The 26,688-nt window shown below is 36.6% G+C and overlaps 1 protein-coding gene across 1 annotated transcript in view; it reads right to left on the minus strand.

Moving 5' to 3' along the window:
* Positions 1-645: 645 nt before the first annotated feature.
* Positions 646-26,688, minus strand: part of UBL3 (ubiquitin like 3) — a 39,924-nt gene continuing 13,881 nt past the window's right edge. Inside the window, exons 2-5 of the mRNA XM_060770876.2 lie at positions 12,294-12,402; positions 7,888-7,974; positions 3,475-3,552; positions 646-2,361 (exon numbers count right to left, since the gene is read on the minus strand). Coding sequence (XP_060626859.1) covers positions 2,309-2,361; positions 3,475-3,552; positions 7,888-7,974; positions 12,294-12,402 — 327 coding nt within the window. The 3' untranslated portion in view covers positions 646-2,308. The remainder of the gene's footprint in view (positions 2,362-3,474; positions 3,553-7,887; positions 7,975-12,293; positions 12,403-26,688) is intronic.

The following is a 26,688-nucleotide window of genomic DNA, read 5'->3' on the forward strand; positions in this document are numbered from 1 at the left end:
GGCTACTGCTATAGCCACACATTATTTTTATTAAAATTTTGGTATTTGGTTGTAGCCAAGCGTCTTTTGAGAAGCAGAATAGACAGCATTGTGGATGAAATATCCCCTCCCTCCCTGCTACCCTCTATACTTCACTGGAACCTGCTCTGGACAGTTAGGGTGCCCTCCAGATACAGAAGGCCTGAAGGGGGAAAATTCTTCTTTCATGAGCTGAAATCTAACACTGGGTTTAGTTTACGGTTTACCCTAGATTCCAGACTATGGCAAGACCATGTGCATTTCTATTAGTAGCACAAAAGGCAGAGGACCACAATGATAAGTGCCATGTGTCCGTGAATACTTCAGACTTGTGTTTCCCACAAAAAAAAGCACTCTAATCACAAGTCTTAACTTTTTAAAGTCAAACAGTTAAAAAACCAAACTTGAAATGCCATGTATATTCATTGCATTATATAAGCCACTCAGCCAGTCAATCAATCAAATGGCAGAGGAGCGTGCTGTTCAAACAAAAAAGGGTAACACGTCATCAGCCCATGCCATGGATCCCAATAAAGTTTTTGATGTGAGAAGAAACAAGGAATAGAAAAACTGCATCATGTTGAGTGATGTCTGACATCATGGCCCTCAAATCACGACCAAATGCGCTACAGTATTCTTCTTTTATTTAGTTTACAGAAGAATCTATCAGTACAGGTTGCAGAAAGAAAATGTTTAGTGCTATTTACAATTTGTTTTAAAACTCTGCTCTATACAAATTTAATTTTGATCATTATGAACAATATCTTTGTAGACCTACTGCATATAAAGCATTTTGTCAAAGCAATAACATTGAATAAAATAACCTGATTACATTTAAATGAAGTTGATCATTCAAAAAACACATGTTTGTAAGGGCCGTGGACTCAAGTACAGAACACAATGTCAACCTGCATTCTTTAAAGCCTAGAGCTATTTATATGGATTATTGTCATATTATTCTACACGCCAATCTATATTTAAGTTCTATAATCATGTTTTTATAAGATTTTTATTAAATATATTCTACAGATTTGTAATTTCAACTAGGAAGAATTTCTTCCTAGTGGAAAATATATATAAAATCTTTTATATTTTTTACAGGTTTAGATGAAACTAACTCATGCTTTAGTGCTGTGCAATTTTTTAGCATATCAGTTCTTAAAATTCTATGAAATAAAAGAATGGCATCCTTTGTAACTATGTATGCTTTGTTTTTGTTTTTTTTTAAAAAAACAGCTTTTGACTCCCAATACAATTGCAAGCACTAATACCAAATGCAGATAACATAAACAAACAAAAAGTCAGCATATGGCAGAGGTTTTTCTACTTTTTTCCTCCTTTTTTTCATTTCGTCATTTTCTTTGAAGTCACTAATGAGTAAGCATGACTCTGGACACTAAGGTACAGATGGAATAAGAATGATTGAAAAACATCAACTGTTGATATTAAAGACATAAAATTGATTAGTAAATGAGGTCTTCTAATATTTATGCACATTAATAAAAGCCTATGAACTACAGGAAATTACCCCTCCCATATTAAGGCTAGGAAATGCACTCTCTGCACTTATTTGTGCTGTCTGAACAAGCACTCAACTAATGTACAAGAGAAGAGTGCATATCAATGAAAAAAATCAGTTACAACAGCCCTCTACAGAGTGCTTTAAAATTACAGGCACATCGTTTGTTGCAGTGAAAATATATATATTTATATATGTCTATAGTCAGACAATTTTAGTTAGTATTTGTGCCAGTTTGGCCATCAAGGCTGACTTAGGTAGAATTATTTTAGTAGTTATTTTTCTGCGTTTCAGTTGGCCATCACTGAATTCAAGAAAACAAGACTGCTGATAGTATTTTCCAGTGCTGATTCATTTTCTCTGTGTTTCAAATTCTTAAGAACTTTTGTAGATGAGGTCTATGTCTTGCCAACCATTTTTAGTGCAAATTGCATCTAGAAATCTTGACTGGTTAAAGTTCAGATTAAGAATGATTTTATGGCAGCAAAATGATTCCTGTTGAAGAGAATAGTTAACTTTTTCTTAAGAGACAGACTGCATTGAAGTGATGTATTAATAAGCTTGTTCAACAACCTAAAAAGTAAAAAGGTAAAAAAAAGTGTTCATTGTTCTAGGAAAAAAATGTGACAGCGTTCATGTAATATTTCAGTTCAACGGATTCACAGGTAGACTGTTCCTAATGATGTTCGAAGCAATGTTGGTCTCCTCTAGTCCAGCGGCATGAAAGACAAAAACTATTCTACATCACAAGTAGCAGATACAGCAGAGCATTTACAGGATCACACAGCAATTGCTCTCTCCAGTTTTTTCACGATTTCTCTGACCTACAAAACAACAGACAAATTGAAGACAATTAAAGCAAAATGATGTCTCTACGAGGAACAAAACAATCCTAAATATTGGGAAAACCAGAAATTTCCAGAGGTTTTGCAAGTGTGACCCCTTTGGAGATTAACTAGCATTCACACTATTTGGAATAATCATAATCTTTTGGAAAGATTGTAACCGTTTGTGAAGTAGGGTCTTTCCTGAGAAGAGTTAAAAACTCGCTTGAGTCAGTCTTCTCCTTGGTGGTAAATATCCACTAGTATTCATGCAAGGCGATTTAGGTTTCTCAGACGTTAGACTGAAATCCCTGTTATCTCTTTGAACTGTTAGGAACAAAGATATGCCCATGCATAAAATATACAGCAGATCTTCAGAATTGTTATTTCAGTTGCCCAAAAATATATCATCTAGTCTCCCATAAAATAAATTGTTTTTAAATCATTCTCTCAAGAGACCAAAAAATAAGTAGTCTTCATTAAAAGTTATCATTTACTCATAAACTTCATGTATTTAGCTTACAGGTACATTGCTTATTGGTTTCATGTTAACTGAATTATACTTAAAACTGTACTATGCTGTATTATATTTCAACTGACTGTACTACATTGTACTATACAGCTGCTGCAAACCGACTCGTATACTAACGGTACATCTCACTGCAACATACTGAGTATACTCCTAACCTACATCAACCGACTTCACTCACTTCTAACTCAAACTGACTCAAACTTCAACTGACTTCTAACTGACTTAACTGAATCCAACTGACTTCACTAACTCAAACACATTCTAAAATGGAGTCTCACTCTAAATATTCTAAGATTTGGGTCACATGGTCTGTAGTCCCTCCCACAACCTCTAACAACACAGAGTTAAGGAAAAATATACACCAATACATGTATACAATATAGTAAGCACTCGATTATATGCATAACAAATAACTAGTATAGGAGGCTTGTAGAAGGTTGGTATTTCCAACGCTAAATAACACTCTAAGTTCTTGTAATATAACTGTAAATGGCAAGTTGTTACACAAAGGCAACCAATCCATGGCATCTTTGACTGTGCAACCATTAATCCCAATCCGGAATTTCCTTACTGTATCTTACCTTGGGAGTTTGGCTCTGGCAACGTCTCTCTAGCCACCAAATGCATCACTGTGGTCTTGCCAAAAGGAAGTTTTAATGCTATGTTAAAAGAAAAGAATAGTTTGTTAAATACTTCTCATGAGCCACACAAAGGTGAAAGCCAGAACTCTGCTTGAATATGATTCTTTTCAGAGACTGTCTTTATACTACTCAAACTGATAGTAACTCATGTGTGCATAGAAATCACATTATATAGTTCAGTACAACTGAAGATAAAAAATGACAATTTGCCAGCAAAATATCCACCCTGAAGCACAAACATTTAGAAACGGAAGAAGCTGAAATTACAGCCTCTGCCTAAGAGTTTATAGAAAAAGTATTATATAATACAATGGTTGAAAAGATATATTATACTGAGCATATTATATTTGGTCAAAAGGAGTTCCTACAGACACAATTCACAAATGCCTGCTCAAAACTGAATATATGATTTCTTAAGTGAAATAGTAAATAATTTACATAAAAACATTATATTGCAGAATCTTGCTTTCTTCTATTATTTGTGCAGACAGTCTATACTTCCCATTTATTTCTCTTTTCATGTAAAAAGAATTTAAATCATTTCACCCAAAAGCTCAAGAAATACAGCTTCTTTGATTGAATAATATTTTATTTTTTGCCAAAAAAAGGCACAAAAATACATAAAGTTGCAAAATCACCTTATTAAATGACAAGAACTATTTATTTATTTATTTATTTACTTCATTTCTATCCTGCTCTTCTCACGCCTCAGGGTGATATTGGTATATCTTATATGCAATGCTTTTCTGTACAGCTAGGAGTTTGTTATTCACCACAGTGCTTTTAAGAAGGGTGTGTCTGAGAGCCAATTCAGAATATGACAGGGATCATCTTGCGTGTAAAAATGATCCAGAGAAGGATTTTGTATCTTTAGAACTTCAACAAACTTAGCCCACCACCCAGCAACTTGTGATAGCACTGCCATTCCTATTTTCTTGAACTTGTCCCTGTGTTGCACAAGAACATGGTACAGGGAGCTGCGACATTTTTCCTTTCAGTCTTCATGGCACTTCTCTTTTATTCTCTCTGCCTATCTTAACCTATCTTCTACTTCAGTATAAGTGCTATTCTGCTCAGCTATACTATCATCTGGGAGTGGTCTATATAATTTAATTAATTTTGCCTCATCTGACACATTGCATAAGAGTCTATGCAACAATAGATGCTGTACACAAAACTGTTGAAAGAAAAGATTCTGTACAATTTCTGCCTCCAGTCTCTGCCAGGATTATAAGTTACCATTCTGGGAAATATATGAAGGAACCACAAGAATTGGGGCCACCACAACCTCCATCAGATTAGAGGAGAAGGAGGAAAGTGAAGCAGGATTTCTCCACTGTTCCACCTGGTCATTTAGAATTATTAATTCAAACTGAGCATCTTGAGAGATCATTTGTTTCATTCTTTTGGCTCAAATAATTTTTGTTTGTGTTATGCCATTCTGATTATAGATCTGAAGACATAGAATCATAGAATCAAAGAGTTGAAAGAGACCTCATGGGCCATCCAGTCCAACCCCCTGCCAAGAAGCAGGAATATTGCATTCAAATCACCCCTGACAAATGGCCATCCAGCCTCTGCTTAAAAGCTTCCAAAGAAGGAGCCTCCACCACACTCCGGGGCAGAGAGTTCCACTGCTGAACGGCTCTCACAGTCAGGAAATTCTTCCTAATGTTCAGATGGAATCTCCTCTCTTGTAGTTTGACTGCTATAATAGTGACCTTCCTTTTCTGTCCAGAGAAGCTGGGTAAAAAGCCTTTAAATAAATAAATGAATACAATTAAAGCACTTTGTGTTTGCTATAACTAGACAACAGAGCCATCCATATTAAATGAACTGGTGTTACACACTGAATAATAGAATCACAGAGTTGGAAGAGACAACAAGGGTCATCCAGTTCAATCAATATGGGTTGGTGGGAGAAGAAATGGAGACTGAAAAGACAAGCATACAGCTCACACCACCAGGTTTGGATAGCTCTATAAATTCTGAAGAGAAGTCCATGTATCAAATGGGCCCTCAAGTACCCACAGGATCTGGTTCCAAGACCCCATGTGGACAACAAATACCACAGATGATCTAGTCAACGGTGGTCCACGCTCTCGTTACATCCACGATAGACTACTGTAACGCGCTCTATGTGGAGTTGCCTTTGAAGACTGTTCGGAAGCTTCAAATACTCCAACGAGAGGTAGTCAGGTTAATAACTGGGGTAGCATATAGGGAGCACACAACTCCCATGTTACGTCAGCTCCACTGGCTGCCTGTTTGCTACTGGGCACAATTTAAAGTGCTGGCTTTGGCCTATAAAGCCCTAAATGGGCCCGGCCCAGTTTACCTCTCTGAACGCATCTCCCTTTACAAACCACCATGAAGACTGAGATCTTCTGGAGAGGCCCTGCTCTCGGTCCTGCCACCATCACAGGCATGTTTGGCGGGGACGAGAGACAGGACCTTCTCAGTGATTGCCCTCTGGCTATGGAACTCCCTTCCTAACAATATTAGATCAGCTCCCTCCCTCCTGTCCTTCAGAAGGATGGTGAAGACCTGGCTGTGGGACCAATCCTTTGAGGCAGTGTAATGAGGCAATAATAGAACTGTGTCCTGGGATGGTTTTTAAGCAACTGATTTTAAAGTGGATATAAGTGATTTTAATGTTTGTGTATATTTATGGTTTTAACTCCTGGCATTGAATGTTTGCCATATATATATGTTGTGCTCGACCATGAGCCCCCTGCAGGATGAGAATATATATGTGTCAAATAATAGTCCCAATAAATGATGTGGTGTGAGGCACCAGAGGAGATGGTGGCAAGTGCTGGCAGGTATGCATGCCCTCCCGCCTCCGAGGAGTCACAGACATTTGTCTTCAATTAGGCAATGAAAAAGCAGCACCACCACAACAACTACCAGTTGCCATGCCATTGTGGAAGTTGCTCAAAGACAGAAGAGGGTATCTTACAGGCACATTGGAGGCGATGGAAAATGCATGCTTCACAGCCAGGGCTTGCCATGTCTCCACTGCTGCCTACCTGGCTGTATTGCATATGCATAGTGAGTTTTGATCTGGAGCTGAACCTGCCTATTGAGACGGATTTAGAGAATTATGGATGAAGGCGGCTTGGGTTCCTCTCTTCTCCCTTTGTACGTAAGGGTGCTCACTTTATTAGATCTCCTATATCAGTGGTTCTCAACCTGTGGGTTTCCCAGATGTTTTGGCCTTCAACTCCCAGAAATCCTAACAGTTGGCAAACTGGTTGGGGTTTCTGGAAGTTTTAGGCCAAAATACCTGAGGACCCACAGGTTGAGAACCACTGTCCTATATTTCCCCCCAAATATTTTAAATCCTTGGATCTGCAACTCACTGATACAGCAAGTCCAGTGTACAAAAAAACTTCGTTGATATACAAACAAAAAAATAATGTATATTTAATTAACCAGCCTTGAATTCAATTCTGGAAGAAACACAGGGTATAAATCCAATGAATGAATAAGTTATTTGAGAGGTAATTAACACCAGTATGAAGACTATCGTGCAGAACATTATGAACTGCCAGTGTAAGAGGGAAAGGAATAGAAATGTGCATCACACTGCTGTTAGAGGAAAAAATAGAACATACATAGAAATGCAGACCACAAGAGGGCACAATTGAATAGCTTTTCTACTCTCTTGGCAGACTATTTAATCCTAACGTGATTTGTGCCCTGAAGATTATGCTAAATGCAGAAAAACCAGCTTGGTTTTATTCCCCTTCTGTATCTCCCCACTCACAATGGGATTTACGACCCTGTTATACCATTCCTATAATATTCAGAACATAGATACAACAATGGTATGCACATAAATATAGATGCAAAAATGAAGCACATGAGAACTCACAATAATTACATTTTTCTCCAAGAATTATGTACAGTATATTACAATTGATATTGCAGTTTGCCATTTTGGCAATTACTATTGTAAGGAAACTTGCTGAATAAATGTAAATGTGACATGCCAGAGACGGCTGTGGATAAAATCCCAATTTTTAAAATATTAACATTTATGTTCATTAAACGTGATTGCAACATAGAACTTTATTTATGTGTGAAGAAGTATATCACTGAAACTTTAATTAAAATATTATATAGATCAAATATAAAACTGAGAATATTCAAGTTCTGCTAATTTCAACAAGAGCATTTTTGAAATCTCCAAGTGATATCAAGACCTAGAGTATTTTGACTCTTGATTATGCCCAGTATGCTTCTAAAAGGAAATGATCGTAGCATCAATATTTTATTACTTTATTTTATTGATCAACCTAACATTACCCATAGAACCAGAGTATATGTAACTCTATTTTTTATTACCTCCTAGTGTTACATTGCCATGAAGAAACCGTCCTTGATAAATAAGTCTCAGAATATTTGGACTACTCACTTGCTCTTCTTCCCAGTCTGTAAACAAAACAGTGAAAAGATTGTCAGGGCAATTAACAAATGTTAAAAAAAAACTTGCTCAAGGTCACCCAGTGGTGGCTTAACGGGAATTCAAACTTGGTATCAGTCATAGCCCAGCATTCAAACCAATACACACACTGACTTTATTTACATGTTTATTAATATGTAGTATTATATGTAATATTATTTATAAAATAAGGTTCAACAACACATTCAACTCTATAAGATAATGAACTCAGCAAGAAGAATCCTTAAGACAAACCTCTCTCTTGCCATGCAAATAAAACAATGCTTCTCTCATGCTGGGTAACTACAGATCTAAAAAAGGTCCTTATCTAAAATTAGTATAAAGTATTGTCAAGAAATATGTTTTGTCTATCTGTTCAGAATATTTGCTTAAACAACCATCTAATCTCTGGAATCACTTTTCAGTTGGTTCCTCAGGGTTCCTGGAACACTCAGCCTGATTGATCAGTACTCCTTGCTTACAGCAATTCAAATAGTCAATATCAGATGCTCCTGTTGGTGGAAGTGCAGTCTGCGATGAAAGATATGAAGGATCGCAAACTGCTGTGTAAGCATCATAGAAGAAAATAACATTTAGGCACACATCACAAGTATAAGACTTAATAATGGGTTGGTGAGCAGGTGAGCAGATATATTCTTGGTAGTACTAAAGATGTATGTCAGCATACAGCAAGGTGCTAGCCTCAGAGTTATAAAGATTTTTTTTAGAAAGTTGTGACTGTTATATGATTGTATATGCATTGCAGTCTGAAGAACCATATGTAAGTCCTTAAACTGTAAATACAAATGTAATTTGCAGTATACAATATTGATTCATTTCATGTGTGTTAAAAAACACCTGGTGACTGAAACCTATCATATCTTTCCAGTCTTACTAGAATAAATGATGACTGAAGACCTTATCCACTTAAAATCCGCTTTCTACCTCCTGCAGAATTCTAGGGTTTGTAGTTTAGGGAGGAGCCTTTAACAGACTCACTATACTAAAACTCCAAAATCCTGCAGGAGGCAGAAACCGTATTTTAAGTGGATTTTTTTCTCTAGTGTGATGAAGTGGTGAGTTTTCATATGGAAAAGGTAGTAGCTAAAAAAATCAATGTGATTCTGTGCATGAACCTTTATGAAACCCTCAGAGAAGTAAAAATACCCTTCTAAGCATTATAGTGAAATGGCTTCATGCAGACAGACTATCTTCAAAATAGGAAGGAATCTCCATGCATTCATCATGTCCTGTCTGCAACAGGAGCAAAGGCTAGGAATTGCAAGCACTGTCATTTTTTCCCCTTATGACATGGAAAAGCCTGCCATACTCAGCACTTTTCTTGCAGAAGCTGGTGTAAGGGAAATGAAATGAGCACATTGGGAATTTCTAATTTAATGGACAGAGAATTATTTACATTCTCACGTATTAATGGAAAGTCATACAATTACATCTTTGCACTTTCCTTCACTTAATACAGAATGACGAAGGATTGAGTCTACAAAAGGTTTGTGTGAACTAACACAAGATTCTTTAAGATACCACAAGATTCTTTATTATAAATACAGGCTGGTGCAGGACACAACAAAATCCATTCCTTAAGGTCAGGAATAGGTCATACTATTATGTGAACCCCTCTCCCTTCAATGCTGAACTGTAGCTGGTGATTTTGAAACCAGATTAAGTTCAGGAGCCTGATTAACATAAATCAGTCAGCTTCTGACCTGGGTTTAGCATTTTAAGCATTGCATTAGATTACCTAAACTAGGAGAATGCAATGCTGCCACTTCTCTAGCATCTCTCATCAGTCTGAATACCTAGAATAAGAACTGTAGGCAATGTATGCTAGTGGTTATTTGGATGAGCTGTTCCAGAAAGTGATGATTTATGGTTAAAGCAGGTGGGGCAGTCATTCTCACTTCAGTATGTGAGGCTCTGCATTTTCCAAAGCACTATTCTGTCTATTAAGTCATTTAGGATCTTCATGGAATTAATAAGCAATGCTTTATAGAGATCTGTAGATCCCGTCCAGTTAGCACCTACTTCTCTCCTATATCTCAGATGAGACAAACATAACTAAGTGCTTGAATACAGTATCATGCCAAACAAACTGAATGATACTAATCACAATACCATGGTCATTTGTCATATTGTGGCCCTTCCCACTGCCTGCAAGACAGACACACAGCAAGAACATTACAATGAGGGAGACGCTGAAAAGGAAAGCCTGTGGGTCACCGCTTCATGGTACAGTAAATGAAGGCCTGCAGGATGAAATATGGATATAGGGACGTACAAGTAGATTTGAGGAGAAACAAAGGAGGAATAATGGGGATTTTTTTTACTTTAGACTGTTTTTCACATGCTCCTGCCAACTCTCCTTTTCATTTTCAGGACCCTTAAACTCCCTTTTGGCAGCATCACAACTTCACTTAAACTCCAAATAAAAATTAACTCTCTTATTCTTCATCTTGTTTGTCATGCTTCAGTCTTGCAAATATTTGTTTACACATTGGGCCACTCTGCAGTTATATTACTATTTCATTCAGGACTCAACACATATTGTAGTGATAGTGGAGAGGGGTTTTGATCATTATGGCTACAAATCATGGTTATTTTTCATATGATGTAGGAGTCGCTATTCCATTATCCAGCGGACTCCAAACGGGGGCCTAGACACAAAAGGATAGTCTGTTTTATAGAGAAGAGGTGGGGTTGAAGGAGTAAAACCATAACCCCCCCCCCCCTTTCCTGTTACTCCCCTACCCATGTCGCAGTTATCGAAACAACCCTTGTTTATGTAATGGGGGAGGGGGCATAACCAGCAAAAACCGGGAAAATTGTTTTGTTCCTTCAGCCTTCCCCCCTCTGTCTAGGCCCCTTTTTGGATTCCGCCTGGAGAATGGAACAGTACCAGAGTCTCTTTTGGAGTTGTCAGTTGAGTTGACATTTTTAAAAATTATTAGATTTGTTTGGAAGTTGGGAGTACTGGAGTCAGCCTATAACTGTTCACTTTCCTATCCCTCTTTGGCATTAAGAAATTCAGTTTTCTGCACTACTATATATTTGCTTTTTTTTAAGTCACTCTTTTTTCCAGTGACTGGGTGAGAAATGGAGCTTTCAAAAAATTAATGCAGTTCTTTCCTTCTCAATGAAGTGAAAAACATGGATGAGAAGGAAACAACTGTAAAAATTCAAAGATAGGATTTTCAACCATTGTTCTAGTAAAGATTTAAACAATGTATTTTCTGGCATATAAGACGACCCCCAACTTTTCCAGTTAAAATATACAGTTTGGGATATACTCGCCGTATAAGACTACCCCTCTTCCTACGCATACCAAATAAAAATTTTAAAACCATCTGATTTGATTTCAATATGGTAATTTTCCTATTGCTGTACCTCCTTCTCTGCCTCTCAGATCTCGCACATGCACACTGCAGTCTTCAGGAGTGAGAGCTGAGAAGCAGAGGAGGAGGTACGGTAATAGGATACAAGAGCGGACCAGTTAGGTAAAAGAGGTATGTTTTTCTGGGCCCAGAGCCACTATCTCTTTTTTCCATACCCTAGGCACCCCAGACGCCTGCAGCTTGCTCCGCCCTTCACTTACATCTTCCCGGTGAGGTGCCCCTTCACCTCACCATCGGGACCGCATTAAGTCCACAAATTCTGATGAATGGATTTTCTTCTACCGTACTTGTACAGCGTTGCCCTCAATGCTTTCATACAGTCGCTGCATATGGCAGGGACGCAGCCACTGCCATTTTTGAGCTCCCCCCACCATATGCGGCAACCACAGATTCTCCAATCTGGATTGGAAGTTTCAACACCCGCTCTATAAGACGACTCCCAGCATATAAGACTGCTCCCGCGTATAAGGTGACCCCTGACTTTTGAGAAGGTTTTCTTGGGTTAAAAAGTAGTCTTATACGCCAGAAAATACGATATATAATGTGGTGCAACTCAGAATATTTATGTGTAATAAACATTTCCTTTTCAACATAAATAACATTGACAAAATACAATTCTAGGTTGAATTGGTGCTAATGCAATAGCACTTTTTCATCAGTAGTCTTATCCTATTTTGACAACCCTACAATATGGTACATCAGAAAAAATAAATGTAGAGGGGAAGAACTATTTGAGATGAAAACAATAAAAGCACAAGGAGGGTCAATAATAAGCATTTTGTAGTTCAACATTGTAAAGGGGTTTTGTTGTTGTTTTTTGCATTTATGAGGAAAGATAGTCTGTTTCCATCCCATGCAACAGCTCCTGAAAACAGATGGAATAGTTCTAAATTACTTACCCATTGGCCAGTTATCATATACATGCTTCGCAATATCTGCTGCCGAATCATTTGGTGAGAACAAGAACTCTTTTGTTTTTCCACTTACCAAAATGAGGCGCAAATTTATCTGTAAGAAAGAAGTAAACAGGAAAATACATCAAAGAAAGGAAAATGCATTGACAATTACAAAACTATAAGGTAAAGGTTTTCCCCGACATTATGTCTAGTAGTGTCCGACTCTGTATTTAGTATACTTATGCTAAAAGATGCACAACATATACTTTATACGTATAGATAGCATTTTCATTATTTCAGGAAACTGGTGCAATGTAGAAAGTGCAACACTTTCATGAGCATGCTTCTCTCTCTCTCTCTCAAAGAAATTAATTCAAAATTACCTGGACTTACGAGAAACAACTAACTGAAAAGATTCTTGTGGAGTATTATATTACAATCCAGAAAATAACAGTCCTTTAATTAAATCTGAGGTAATTAAGGCAATAGTTAATGCTCAAAAGAGCCATACAAAGGTTAATTATGCTGGGTGTTTCTGAAAATCATATCTAATCTAAAAGTTACAGGGAAAGTGTACTTATACTAATAGAATTAAAGTGCAATTGCTAAATAATGAACTTTTATGTATGTGTATGTATACCTTCAAGTTGCCTTTCAACTTATGGGGATCCCATGAATTTCATAATTCATAAGGTTTTCTTAAGCAAGGACTATTCATTCAGTGGTAGTTTTGCCAGTTCCTTCATCCTATATATATCCCAAAACACCTGGCATTCATTAGTGGTTCTCCCATCCAAGTACTACCAGGTCTAATCATGTTTAGCTTCCAGGATCAGAATGGATATAAAGCCTTTGGAGTATTTAGGCCTTTAAGGAATTGTTACATCTCAGTCATTTTTCTTCTTTGGGCACACAATCCTATAAAAAGCTTAGAGGCAACTAGTGCTAGTTTACAAGTCAGTGGAACAGTAATTGCATTCCATTTTGGAGAAAATTTTAACACATTTCTTATATCCTTAAACTTCAGACTAAAACTTGGGAGCAGACTCACTGGTGCACATAGACCCTTCCAACCTCACTGGATGTTAGCTAAACAAATGTTTCCTTATTCAGAAAAAAACCTTTCAAGGATAGGAAAGCACTAAATATTCCTCTAGAGTGGTATAGTTATTAGATGGGATAAAATAGGTAGGAACAATGATACAGAAGATATGAGTTCAAGGTAACATTGATTGTGATCCTATAACAGCCCCTCCCCTCAAATCTACAGGCTAATTTATAATCCAGTGGTTTCCTAGAAGTTTTTGTGGGTTTTTTAAAAGCAAAACTGGGTTGTTTATAGTCGTTTAATACTGATACCAAATACCAGATCCAGCTGTATGTATTCTCAGTCACTATCTCTTTCAAATGTGTCTAATATGCTTTTTAAATATGTGGTCTCCAGGTTGTACCCAAATGTACATGGGTGTTCAACTGGAAATAATAGTGTACAGAAATTACACACATTCAGGTTCTGCATATGATTAATGCCCATGGTTCTTAACCCAACTATTTCACACATGCACAACATTTCCTTATATTGATCAGAGAATGCATGTGCTTTACATTTGAATACATTGAAATGTACTGGCCCTCTATTTTCTTCATTTCCTGTAATCTTATATCAAATGTAAATCAACTGGATAAAACTTCTCCAAGCAGCAGAGCACCATGAGGCAAGAAAGTGAGGGCATATTATGGTTTCATCCCCTATGCACTCCATTTCATGATAAAAGCAGAATCCCTACCCATACATATAGCTAGTCTGGCCCAAAACATATTAAGAAATTTGATGTAAAGAAATATAAACCAGAGCTAGATCTAGTCAAACATTAGTTTATTGTCTATGTTCTCATTTTCTTTTACTGGAACATATTTGAAAGTATTGAGTTGTACAGTCTGCAAAAACATTATTAATAACATTTTTGAGGGGAAACCCATAAACACATCATTCCATCAGAAGCTCCCTATGCAAGAACTTCTGAAAATGATTCTTTGGGAACTAAAAATCCTGAGAGATGACAGTCAAATGTAGAGAACACTTTAAAGGATCATAATACTGAGAATCTATTTTTGGTTATACAATAAATATGCATAACCTAAGATATAAATAAAGTATTTAGCCCTTTATTAGGAGCAGCTGCTTCTCTGAATAGGGATATCATCAGTTTAAACACGTCAAGAATGTCATGCCATGACTCTGGGTATTTCAAAACCAAAATAAGAGATCCAATTTGATGTGCTCAACCTCTTGGTTACATTTAACAGACTATGATTGACTGAGAAATACCAGACTTTCACAAACCTTTCAAACATTAGGACAGCCTCAAAATTCATGTGTAATTAATACATTACAATAAAGAATCTTAATTTTTATTATTTTATTTATTATGGCTGGCTTGAAGTTCTTCATGAACATATAAGAACTAGTACTTGTTCATTATAGCAATGCTACTTTATTTTTTGCCGCAGTACTTAGCACTATGTTCACCTAAAGTGCTGATTGATTGCTCACTAAGTTTGTTTTCTTAGAGGCAACTCTGAACATTACATTACAAGCCATGGTTGTAATCATAAGGATCGCTCAGCCTTCAGAATCTCCTAATATAATATCCAACATGGACAAGATTCCCTCCCTTAAATGAATTCTGAAGCATGCAATTATAAACGGAGATTCAGAGGTACAAGTGATTCTTGCACTACAACTTCCAGTTTAATTTTAGCTTTCATTTATGCCTACCCCACTGAGATGTAAATGAGGGGAGAGGAATTTTGCTGGAGGAAGAAAACAAGTGTGTGAAAAAAGAAAGTGTCAATGTGTGTGCTAACCACACTGCCTCTAATCTTCAGAATAATATCAGAGTTCTGGTGTACTTACTCTGTAGGAAGCAGGGAGGTCTGCTGCATTCCAGCACTCAGCACAAAAGTTTTATTTCAGGTAATCTCTGTCTCCCCAAAACTAACTTTTACATATCAATATTTAAGGACTCTCTGGTATTTAAGACAGATAAGAGAATCAGAGATTCTAACTACTACATCACACTAGAGCAGGGGTCCTCAAACGTTTTAAACAGAGGGCCAGGTCACAGTCCCTCAAACTGTTGGAGGGCTAGATTATAATTTGAAAAAAAAATGAATGAATTCCTATGCACACTGCACATATCTTATTTGTAGTGCAAAAGACACTTAAAACAATACAATAATTATAATGAAGAACAATTTTAACAGATATAAACTTATTAGTATTTCAATGGGAAGTGTGGGCCTACTTTTGGTTGATGAGATATGATTGTTGTTGTTGTTGTTGCGTGCTTTCAAGTTGTTTCAGACTTAGGCTGACCCTGAGCGAGGGCGGGGTAAATGACCTTGGAGGGCCACATTCGCCCCCCGGGCCTTAGTTTGGGGACTCCTGCACTAGAGAATGAATCCACTTTAAATCCGGTTTCTGCCTCCTGCAGAATTCTGGGGTTTGTAGTTTAGTGAGGCTGTTAAACAGCCCTCCCTAAACTACAAACCCCAGAATTCTGCAGGAGGAAGTATATGGATTTCAAGTGGTTTCATTCTCTAGTGGGATGAGGTCCCTAGTATAAGCTTTCTCTTTGCCTGCAGCCTTGTAGGATCCTCATAGGAATATTTAAAGTTAAAATGAAATTGGAAAGTGCAATGACCCAGGACTGTTTACTGATAACAACTATGTCTTTGTGTGATATGTGATATGTGATTTTATGTGCTGTGTTTAATGTTTTATCAGGGGATGTTCAATTTCGATGTTTTATACTGTATTTTATCAATTGCATTGAATTATTGCCAACACTGTGAACCGCCTGAGTCCCCTTCAGGGTTGAGAAGGGCAGTATATAAATACCACAGCTGCTAATCTTTAACAAAGTCCTCTAGTTGCTCTCCTCTTGAGAATATAGTTATTTCATCCATTATCAGCAAATCAATGAAGTATTTTTCCCATTCTTCTATATCAGGTAAGTCTGGGCTTTTCCAATATTTGGCATATACTAATTGTGCTGCCACTGTCATATAAAATAAAAATTTACCAAATTTCTTTTCGAATTCTTCATCTGGCATGTTGAAAAGATACATCAGCGGTATCATTACAAAGTTCGTATTTAGCAGATTATAATATCATTATAAAGGATAAAGAAAATAAGGGATAACACATCAGATAGAAAAGTACGAATTTTGTACTTTTTAAATAGTTGTTTAGTTGTACTGTGCAGTTTGTAGTTGTTTCATTTTTGTATCTAAAATGCCTCTTGGTGTGTTTTATTTCATCTCTTATTTGAATAAAATTTATTTTAAAAAAAGAAACAAAATATTTTTAAGTCACCAGAAATGTTGACTTTTTTGTTGCTTTGTAATGCTGTCTTATTGCCATTGCAGGAAGGGGATAATCACTGAATTTGGACATTCCAATTTTAGAACAGTGACTAGTTCCGACAATAATCTATACTGCAAATCAGAGGTCCAAATTTGATGTCATAACCTATAAGTCAGGAATTTAATTTAATTTATACACACAATAGTATCTGCATTGCAAGTTGTTTTGTTGTTATACAAGCCATTGTATAGATGTTTACTCTTCAGTAGTAAAGATCTTTTAGCATGGGCAGCAGGCTTTCCCTCAATTCTTTGATCCGCTCTACCATTCCAAGAATAGGTTTGTTTGAGGAGAATCCTTCAAAAATACAGTTTAGATTGTACTAAACAGAAATAGGTCAAGGAATATTGTTCACAAAGAAACAGGGAGCATGCTAGAGTAAGGTTCACTAAGGAATAGCCAACTCATGATTCAGTATTTACCTGAAAACAGAACCTATAAGAGCAACTAGAAACAGAAATATGAATAGCTAATAATAATAATAATAATAATAATAATAATAATAAATCATGATCCAGTGCCACATGCCTTTTAAAGCACCAATAACACCATTCTATTTGTATGTATAACATCAATTTATTTATCTTCTTCATAAATATATTTTAGTAATTCAAAATTCTTAGATATCCTACCAAATCATTTTCTGACAAGAGGCATAAATATAACTATAAGCATAGCCTTTCAATTTGGGGGGTAATATCAACATTAAAAGACCATCAGAATGTTGCTGAATCCATTGATTAATGGGCTGGGAAGTTTAGGGGAAAGCTTCTTGATCAAAACACCAAAGTGCAAGTGCCAGCCCAAATGGAGAAAAACATTTTTTCTAATATGCATCTTCAATGCTTAAAATTTCTGGTACTATCTGAAATAGGGTAAAGTGAATGAAACTGGTGAGAAATCTGTTTATTCCAGGATTCCTGTGCTTTTTTTGGCTAACTCTAAGGGAGAAAACATTCAGTGTTGTGATTTCCTTTGTGTCCTCCACTAATACTTTACCCATGCCAACCTATGTTATCAAAGGATTCAGAGTAGGCTAGTTACTCTGAAACTGTATTTTATGCCACTTGCTTGGCCGACTCTTCACCTCTAAAACAGTGTTCATCTTTTGATAAAACGACTATAAATAATGGCTCCTTATTAAGCAAACTAATCCCTCATCCCTGTCTTGCTTTTCACTCATTTGCTACTATTAGAAATCACAAGGAAATAAGCTGCCTACAACAGACCACTTTAGCAAGGCTGATCCCAAAACACCAACACCTCGAATCCTGCCACTCACCCTCCCTCTATCTCCTAATTATTCTCCTACTGGATTGGACTGCTGGGGTTCAGGGTAACCCCTTCAATGTGGACTTGTGGTAATATTGTGTGAGTTCTTCTGTTTTAAGTATTTGTAGCCCGACTTGCCAAACACACACAGCTACAGATTTCAAAGAAGAAGGATATGTTTATTGGGTAGAGAAGGAAAATACATTAAACTTTAATATTCTAATATATAGGCTCCCCCCAAACCATAGGTAGTTTTCCGTTCCTTCTGAAATCCAAAGCTCCATCAGCTACCCTATCTACTTTAGTAACAAATCCATATTCTGTCTGTTCTGAGGCAAGCTTCTGCCTTTTAATACATTCTGTTTCTTTGCTGCCTTCTGAGCTGCAAATAGCAGCATTAGAAGCCATCTGCCTGAACCATAAGAAAGTTTACACTGAACTATCATCAGAAAGCAAAAATATCACTGTAATTTGGTCAGTTTTGTATTTTGGAGCATTTCATATTTTAGGATAAGTGATACCCAACCTGTATTATATTCTGTACACTTAAACCTTTGCTTCTGTTTTAGCACTATTTTTTCCACAGTATATAGTCTAGTACACAATTTATTGGGTATCTGCTATGCCCCCTACCCAATATCTAGAGTTATTCATGCTGCTAAACTACAGATGAATGTTTACGAAGATGTACTACAAAAGCATTTGAGAGCATTTCAGATTTCCAAATAGGGGATACTGAACTTGTATTATGTGCTGCACTCTTAAACTTCTACCTCTGTTCTAGCACTCCCATATATACACTCATTAATAAGTCAGCCTTATGTATAAGTCAAAAACACATTTTGGGTCTAAAAGTATGGATTATTATATGATATGTGGATCAGACAGGGGCCATTCTGAAGAGAGGAGAAAGCAAGAATGCTGTCTCAGGGAGCCAGCCACCTCTGGCACCACCACTGTCATTTCCTCGCCCAGGCAGGTATTCAATAAGGTCAGAAATGGAACCATGTCAAAGAGGGGATTGGTGCTCCTTTTAGGTTCTCCCAGGATGGACTCTAAGCTGTTGCCTTTTGTCATTCTACATAGAGAAGAGGGTGCTTCATTTTTATAAGAGTTAAGGTACAATACTTATATTAACACATGGATAAGTCGATGCATTTTTAGAAAGAGGTATTACCAAAGGTATCCAAAGGACAGTTCCAATAACAAGGTACATCAGGTAGGTGGCCAAATATTTGGTCATTTCAGTGTTTGGCCATTAGGAAACAGCAATTTTAGGTGAAGACCCAAGTAAATGTTATATCAAATATCATTTTCATGTGCTTCTGAAGTACAGAGCTGGTTCAACCTAGCAAAAATCAGTAGCCTAGACAAGAATGAAACTAACATGAATTATGTTCCTTTTAATTAATTTGTAAACATCCAGCCCATGCAGCACAGAGGATCAAAGGCACTAATGCTGCCAATTTCCCTGGAGCAAGATTCTATATTAATACATTGTGATGTGGCTTTTGCACAACTGTACAAAAAATATTACATCCAAACTGTTTGCATGCATTGTATGTAAACTGCAAATTTCAGAACAAACAGTTGGTAAATACATAGACATCTTTTTTGTTTTGCTGCAATAGACACACAAGTATTTTACTACCAATATTTCTAATCAAAGTGTTTCTAAGGAGAAACACTTTGATTAAATACACACACACACACACACACAATTTAGGCAGATATAACAAGATGATGGGATGCTCTAACTATAGAAGAACATTTGGCCTTTACCAAATAGTAAATAATGTAGATACAATCTCAGACAAAATACTTTAGTTTCTTTTATTGTCGAAGGCTTTCACGACCAGAGTATGCTCAGACTTCAGTGGACATCTTTCTATTTTTGTCTGTTGGGTGGCAAGAGGGTATACATTCACTTCTGTTCCTGAAAACATCTAAAATACATCCCCAACAAAAATACATCTCCAAATATGATTAGCTAACTCAATGCAAAGAAAAACTGCAACATAACATATATATTGATAGAATCTAAGTTGATGCTAAATAACCAAGAAAGTTCTTGACATGGGGGAGTTAGCTAAATGAAAAACTGATGTCTGACAGCAATGAAAAGACTAATTTCTGCTTTGAAATAAATCAGAAAACAACTCAGAAATAAAAGTGATAATATCATACTGCCCTTATCAATGATACAATCACACTTTGAATGTTGTGCATCACTGTGGTCAATGTACATGGAAAAAGATATCACAAAATAGAAGAGATGGCTTTTTAGAGCTGTTTGGCAAAATGAAAATTAGCTATATGGTAATAATTAGACTTGGAAAGCTTTAAAAGGAAGCTAGAGAAGTTCATAGAGACAGAACTACCACTTACTACAAATCATGATAGCTATAATTTGTTTCCAATACGGGAGACATTGTGTGTGAATGTACATGCGACTTCAAGTCACCTACAACCACAGGAATTTCATAGGGCAAGGAATATTCAGAGATGGCTTACCATTGCCTTCCTTAGAAAAATAACGAAAGCACCTAGAATCTTTGGCAGATCCTCCTCCTTCAATGAGTATAAAACTGGCCTTACATTGCTTAGCTTCAAAGACAGGGTAATTAGGCCCACCATGTTTCCCAATAGTAGCTGCTGAGGGACTAAGAAAAAGTAATGATTGTTCACACATACTGTCTTTTGACCTTCCACGGGCCTCTGGTTGACTACAGTGTGAACAAAATACTAAAATGGGCATGCCTTTTGTCTAACAACATGGGTCTTATTTTTGAGATAGCTCTCTGTCCCCCATCCCACCCTCAAATCCCAAGTGTACTGATCTGCCCCTTCCTATACAATAACTCAATTTATTAGACATTCCATTCAGTTCTCAGTTTTCTTCTTAGGCCCCTTATAGACTATTCTTATATCTGAGGATCCAATCCCAGTAATATGCTTTGAACTGGATTATATGTGTCTCCACTGCCATATAATCTGGGGTAAGCAGATAATCTGGGATCAAATCCTGGGATATAAGGACAGTGTAGAAGGGAGCATAGTCTCTCAGCATTCCATTCATTACTATGGGAGCTTTTTCAAGGTAAGATATTTTTCCCACTGTATTTGATACTTATATGTAACTGCTATCCCAAGTTGGCGGCACCATGGTTGACAGCACCATTATAGCTAGATAAGTGCAAGCACAGGAAGATTTGATCTGGTATTAGAATACATGATAGTGATATTTAACTCAAGAGAGGGTGGGAGGGGATACAAATTCTGTTTTACTAGTGGTTAGTTCTTTGGGAGAGGAGTGTCTTGAAAGCCTTTCAGGGTCAACACATATTCAAAGCTAAAACCACAGCACTCTTTGACTTGATCTTAAAAGCCTACCTGAATAAAAAGGTTTTATGTAATGATCTCAGTTTAATGGTGATCATAGATTTGTTGTAATTGTGAAACCCCTTTGGCATTGATAACACTGTCAAATATTTGGTAAGCCTAAAGATATTACTTGACTTGATAGCAATACATTTTTCTTTCCTTTAAAAGCACAAAATCTCCTTGCTATGTTGAATATGTAACATATATATAGTTTTGGGAATAATATCTTATATATTTCTACTGATTAGACATTCAGAGTTCCATAAACCACTATTGTTTGTTTTTAATGCCATTAATATTGACTTCTCTTTTAATGTCTGTATATTTTTAGATTTCCAATTAGTGTTATTGTTAGCCACTTTGGTTTCTTTGTTGCTTTGAGTCTTGTTTGTAGAGAGAAAGGGCAGGGTATAAATAAAGTAACAATAATAACAACCACCACCACCAAGCAATTTTAAGACAGTAAGAGCAGACAGAATTTTACTATTTAATCCAGGGTTAGAAATATTCTGTGTTACAGATGGAGATGATGGTTAGCAAAGATGGGTAATGCTCCATGGCAATTCAAGCTAAAAATCGGGGGGGGGGGGGGGGAATGGTTTAACAAAACCAAGTAAGAAGAAGCTTGGAGTGGTTGCATGTTGTGTCACAAATGACAAAGAGAAGGTCCCTGCAAATTATTTGAGAGGGAAGGCAAATATAATTATCTTAAATTAGCATATTAAAATTCAATATCAGTTTTGGATCTGGCAGAATTTGGCCTCATTTTATAAGTTTAAATTTTACTTCTATTTTAAATGCAGAATTATTAATGGTAGAGTGAAACATTAATTCATCTGAAATGTCTTTGTATAGCAATACTATGATGCTCCTTAGACTACAACATGACAGAATACACAAAGGCAGCAAAAATGCAGTTATGGATGTTTCACCTGAATCTTGGATATCCAGAAAACATAGCATGCAGAGTGACCATTAACTGTAGTTTAACATTCATTTAAGAACACTGTAGAAAAGACATATTCCTATCTTTGCCAAAAAGAAAGAAAGTACAGCTCACAAATGAACATTTTAGGATCTTATTGAGCCCAAAGAAACATGGCAAAGCATTCCAAATGGAAGTCATGAATTACTGCTTCTCCTTAAGGTTTTCACTGCTAAGGCAGATAGATCAGAACAGGATCTTAATCCCACCTGCCAAGATGAAGATGCAGTTTCAGCGTTTAAGATTTAAACTGCTATTTGCAATATGACACATAAGCCTATTGACAAGTCTGTGCCAAGTATCCATTTAATTTGAACAACTCATGCTTATTTTATTGAGTCTTTTAGCTAGGCAAATGACCAGCAAAAGTTGTGAAATATAAGCACAAAATACTTGAGTTTGATCAGAGCCATCAAAAATATTTTTCTTTCTTTCTTTCCTTTTTTTTCTAAACTAGCACCTAATAACTTCACAATGGACTAATTTGGATGATCACTTTAGTTAACCAGTATGATCAATTCTTTTTCCCCTTTTCATCACTTCTCAACAGGAAGAAACTTTAATGAACTACTCTGTATAAATCAGGAAAATAAAGACTAAACTGGAAACGTCAGTTACATAGAAATATCTAATTGTACTGAGAGAGCAATGTTAAGAAACCAATGAAGGAGGCCGGAACATCTCCAGCAAGCTCTTCTGCTCCTGTCTTTGGGGCTCCTTGTGAGGAAGACTGCAACCCCTGGCCATTTACAGCTGGTCAGACTAACCAACTCCAGGAGGCTGCAGCTATAAAAACAGAGGCATGGCTAGAGAAGTCTGCTGCTGAGGCTGGAACATCTCCAACAAGCTCTTCTGCTCCTGCCTTTGGGGCTCCTTGTGAGGAAGACTGCAACCCCAGGCCATTTCCAGCTAGTCAGACTAACCAACTCCAGGAGGGTGCAGCTATAAAAACAGGCAGGGCTAGAGGAGTCTGCTGCTGAGGCTGCTATAGAAGAGGCTGGAACATCTCCAGCAAGCTCTCCTGCCTTTGGGGCTTCTTGTGAGGAAGACTGCAACCTCAGGTCATTTCCAGCTGGTCAGACTAACCAACTCCAGGAGGGTGCAGCTATAAAAAATGAGGCAGGGTTAAAGGAGTCCAGTTACTACTGTATATCATTCTAGCTCAGGAGTCTGTATAACAACTATGGGAAAACTATGAAGTTAGGAAATTATGATGCGACACTTTGTAGGCTTTTAGTCTGTATTACTGTTTTCATTGTATGTTTAAAATGTTATATAGTATGTTTATTGTTAGGTGCACAGTGTGGCATTTAATTTTCGCTGTAATTTGTAAGCCACCCTGAATCCCCTTCGGAGTGAGAAGGGCGGGGTATAAATATAGTAAATAAATAAATAAGGAGTTACAAGGAGGGGAAAAGAAACCATGTCTCTTGACTTAACCTCAGACATGATCATCCAAATAATGGCAAGTTTTATGATATCTGACAAGTTTTATGATATATTATTGGTATCTGCAGGAGTCTGGTTACAGAACCCCAAATGGATACCAAAATCCATAGATGCTCAAGATCCATTATATACAATGGCATAATAAAAAAGCACCCCTAATCTAAAATGGTAAAATCAAGATTTCCGGTTTTTGATTTATTTGTTTCTTGGAATATTTTAAGGCCATGGGTGGTTCAAGCTGTGAATACAGAATACATGGATACTAAGGATTAACTATATATGGAATAATGTCATTAAGGACAAAAGTTTCCAAATGAAATAGTGCCCACTAAATAAAATACTGCCTTATTCCTTTCGCCTCTGGCACTATTTCTGAATATTCCAAAGATTTCTCTGAACATACTAAATGTAGGCTGATGCTTTTCTAAATAATTTTCTCATTTTATTTATCTCAAATAAAATGATACTCTTGTTTACATAGTTCATATTCAACTCTGGAATGAACAGATGCCTCTGCAGGGAATACAACATATTTCAGCAAACAAAAGTAATGATGTAGTCTGGTTTAAGCGGAAACAACTTTTAACAAAAGCAAGATGTGGTAAAATTCAGGGTATTCTCAGTTCTAGGTAAACAGGTTTAAATTATTCCCACCACATACCAATTTCTGAAGCTTTTTAGAGTCAATGAGTCATCTCCCCCACCCATACTTTTGATTATCTAATCAACAGTAAATTGTCTTCTAACATGACAGTCAAGGCATGTTATACCAAAGTCCCTGCTTACTAATATACTCAGATATTTTAGGAGAAACAGATATGTCAGATTCTAACAAGAAGAAAAGTTATTTCTGCTTCGTGACCAAAACAAATTCTGTCCTCCTATAACAAGTTGGATTAAACAGTCATCTAGGCTGGCTATCTTTTTTATTGATTTTCAAAATATTGAATATGAGACACTTTGTATCAAACTTTATTTCTTAAGTCATGTTTTAAGGCTAGTAAAAAAGCAATGCTAAAACCACCCTATACTGTGCATTATATTTCCCTGCTCTAATAATTTTGTTTCATTTATTTTCTGAAATATTGGTTTAAAAGCTACATCTGTTCTAACCAGTTTTAAAAAGCAGCCTTTTAAAAATAAGAATTAAAAAATTACAACAACATACTGGAGAAAGAATATAATTTGATGCCAGAGTACAGGTTCCAAGTTTACCTGTCCTAACTCAGTTAAAAGGAATATAGATTTCACGGCCAGAAAAATCTCTGCATGAAGCTTTGAGGTGTCAGAGTAGACAATTTTTGGTGAAAGGTCTGACTCAGTATACAGGGTTAGTCAAAATGCATAGGCCAATAAGCCATTCAATTGAATGGCTTATTGGCCTATGCATTTTGACTAACCCTGTATAATAAATTTCAAATGTTAAAAGAATAGTAAAGTATTACAGGGAAATAATGTCCCTTTTAAAGCCAATAACTGAAAAAATGACAAGACATTTAATAGGAAAGGATAACACATTAAGTCAAGATCATTCTAATATTCAAGACTGATGTATTTATTTTATTACTATACAAATAATAGCTACTGATCCAAAATGGTCAGCAGAATTTTTTAATGACTGACATCCTAATGCAGGGGTCCTCAAACTTTTTAAACAGGGGGCCAGATCATAGTCCCTCAAACTGTTGGAGGGCCGGATTATAATTTGAAAAAAACATGAATGAATTCCTATGCACACTGCACATATCTTATTCGTAGTGCAAAAACACTTAACAACAATACAGTAATTAAAATGAAGAACACCTTTAACAAATATAAACTTATTAGTATTTCAGTGGGAAGTGTTGGCTTGCTTTTGGCTGATGAGATAGGATTGTTGTTGTTGTGTGCTTTCAAGTCATTTCAGACTTAGGTTGACTCTGGGCGAGGGCCGGGTAAATGATCTTGGAGGGCCACATCCGGCCCCCGGGCCTTAGTTTGAGGACCCCTGTCCTAATGTATATGATCCTCCACTTCCTGTATCACTAATCTCTGGCAACATTCATAGTTACTGAGTTGTTCCAACTGAACAACAAAAAGTCCTGTTTCACTTCTTTATTTATCACTTTGAATAAAATCTTCCAAGAAGCATTTTTGAAGTGACATTTGAGAACTTCAAAAATTGGGGTGCTGTTTCTGCCACTATTGTGATCTTGGAATAAAACTGCATCTTCCTCAAATGCTAGCTGTCTGAAATTAAACCTTTGTTTTGCTAAAATGAAGAAAGCCTGGATATCTATCCATGGATCTAAGTATGGAAGGAGTATGAGGTATATACAGTCTTCTGGCTTCAGAATCTTTGATTTTATGGACATGCCTTTTGCAACAGATTCCAAATGCTCCATATTAAAGCTCTAAACACATCCTGGAAACCAAAGTATAATGAAAACGGAGGGAGGACTTAGGGACACACTAATGTTAGGTAACACACAAAATAAGCAACAAAATAACTATTGGCATGGTTTTTCCGACATCTAAAAATCATGTTTATAATACCTGTATCAGTAGCAATAGTCTTAGTTTAATTAGCACTTCATGTATGCACTCAATCAGCCAAGAGTCTTCACCTACCTCCCAAAATGCGTCAGTAAAATCACTCAGGGGCTATTAACAATGCAAAGGAAGAGCCTATTATAATTACCTGCTGCAATCTCTTCCATAAACCACAGCATCCTTGAGGTAATGTAGAAGTCATATTAGCATCAGCACATAAAACTACCTAGGAGTTCAGCTGAATCAGACCAAACTCCACTTAGAATTCATAAATCAAAGAAAGCATCAATTTATTTTCAATTACCATGCTATTTATAAGTCAAAAATCTAACCTAACACTGAAA

The sequence above is a fragment of the Anolis sagrei genome, chromosome 3, assembly GCF_037176765.1.
Source record: "Anolis sagrei isolate rAnoSag1 chromosome 3, rAnoSag1.mat, whole genome shotgun sequence".
Lineage (NCBI taxonomy): Eukaryota > Metazoa > Chordata > Lepidosauria > Squamata > Dactyloidae > Anolis > Anolis sagrei.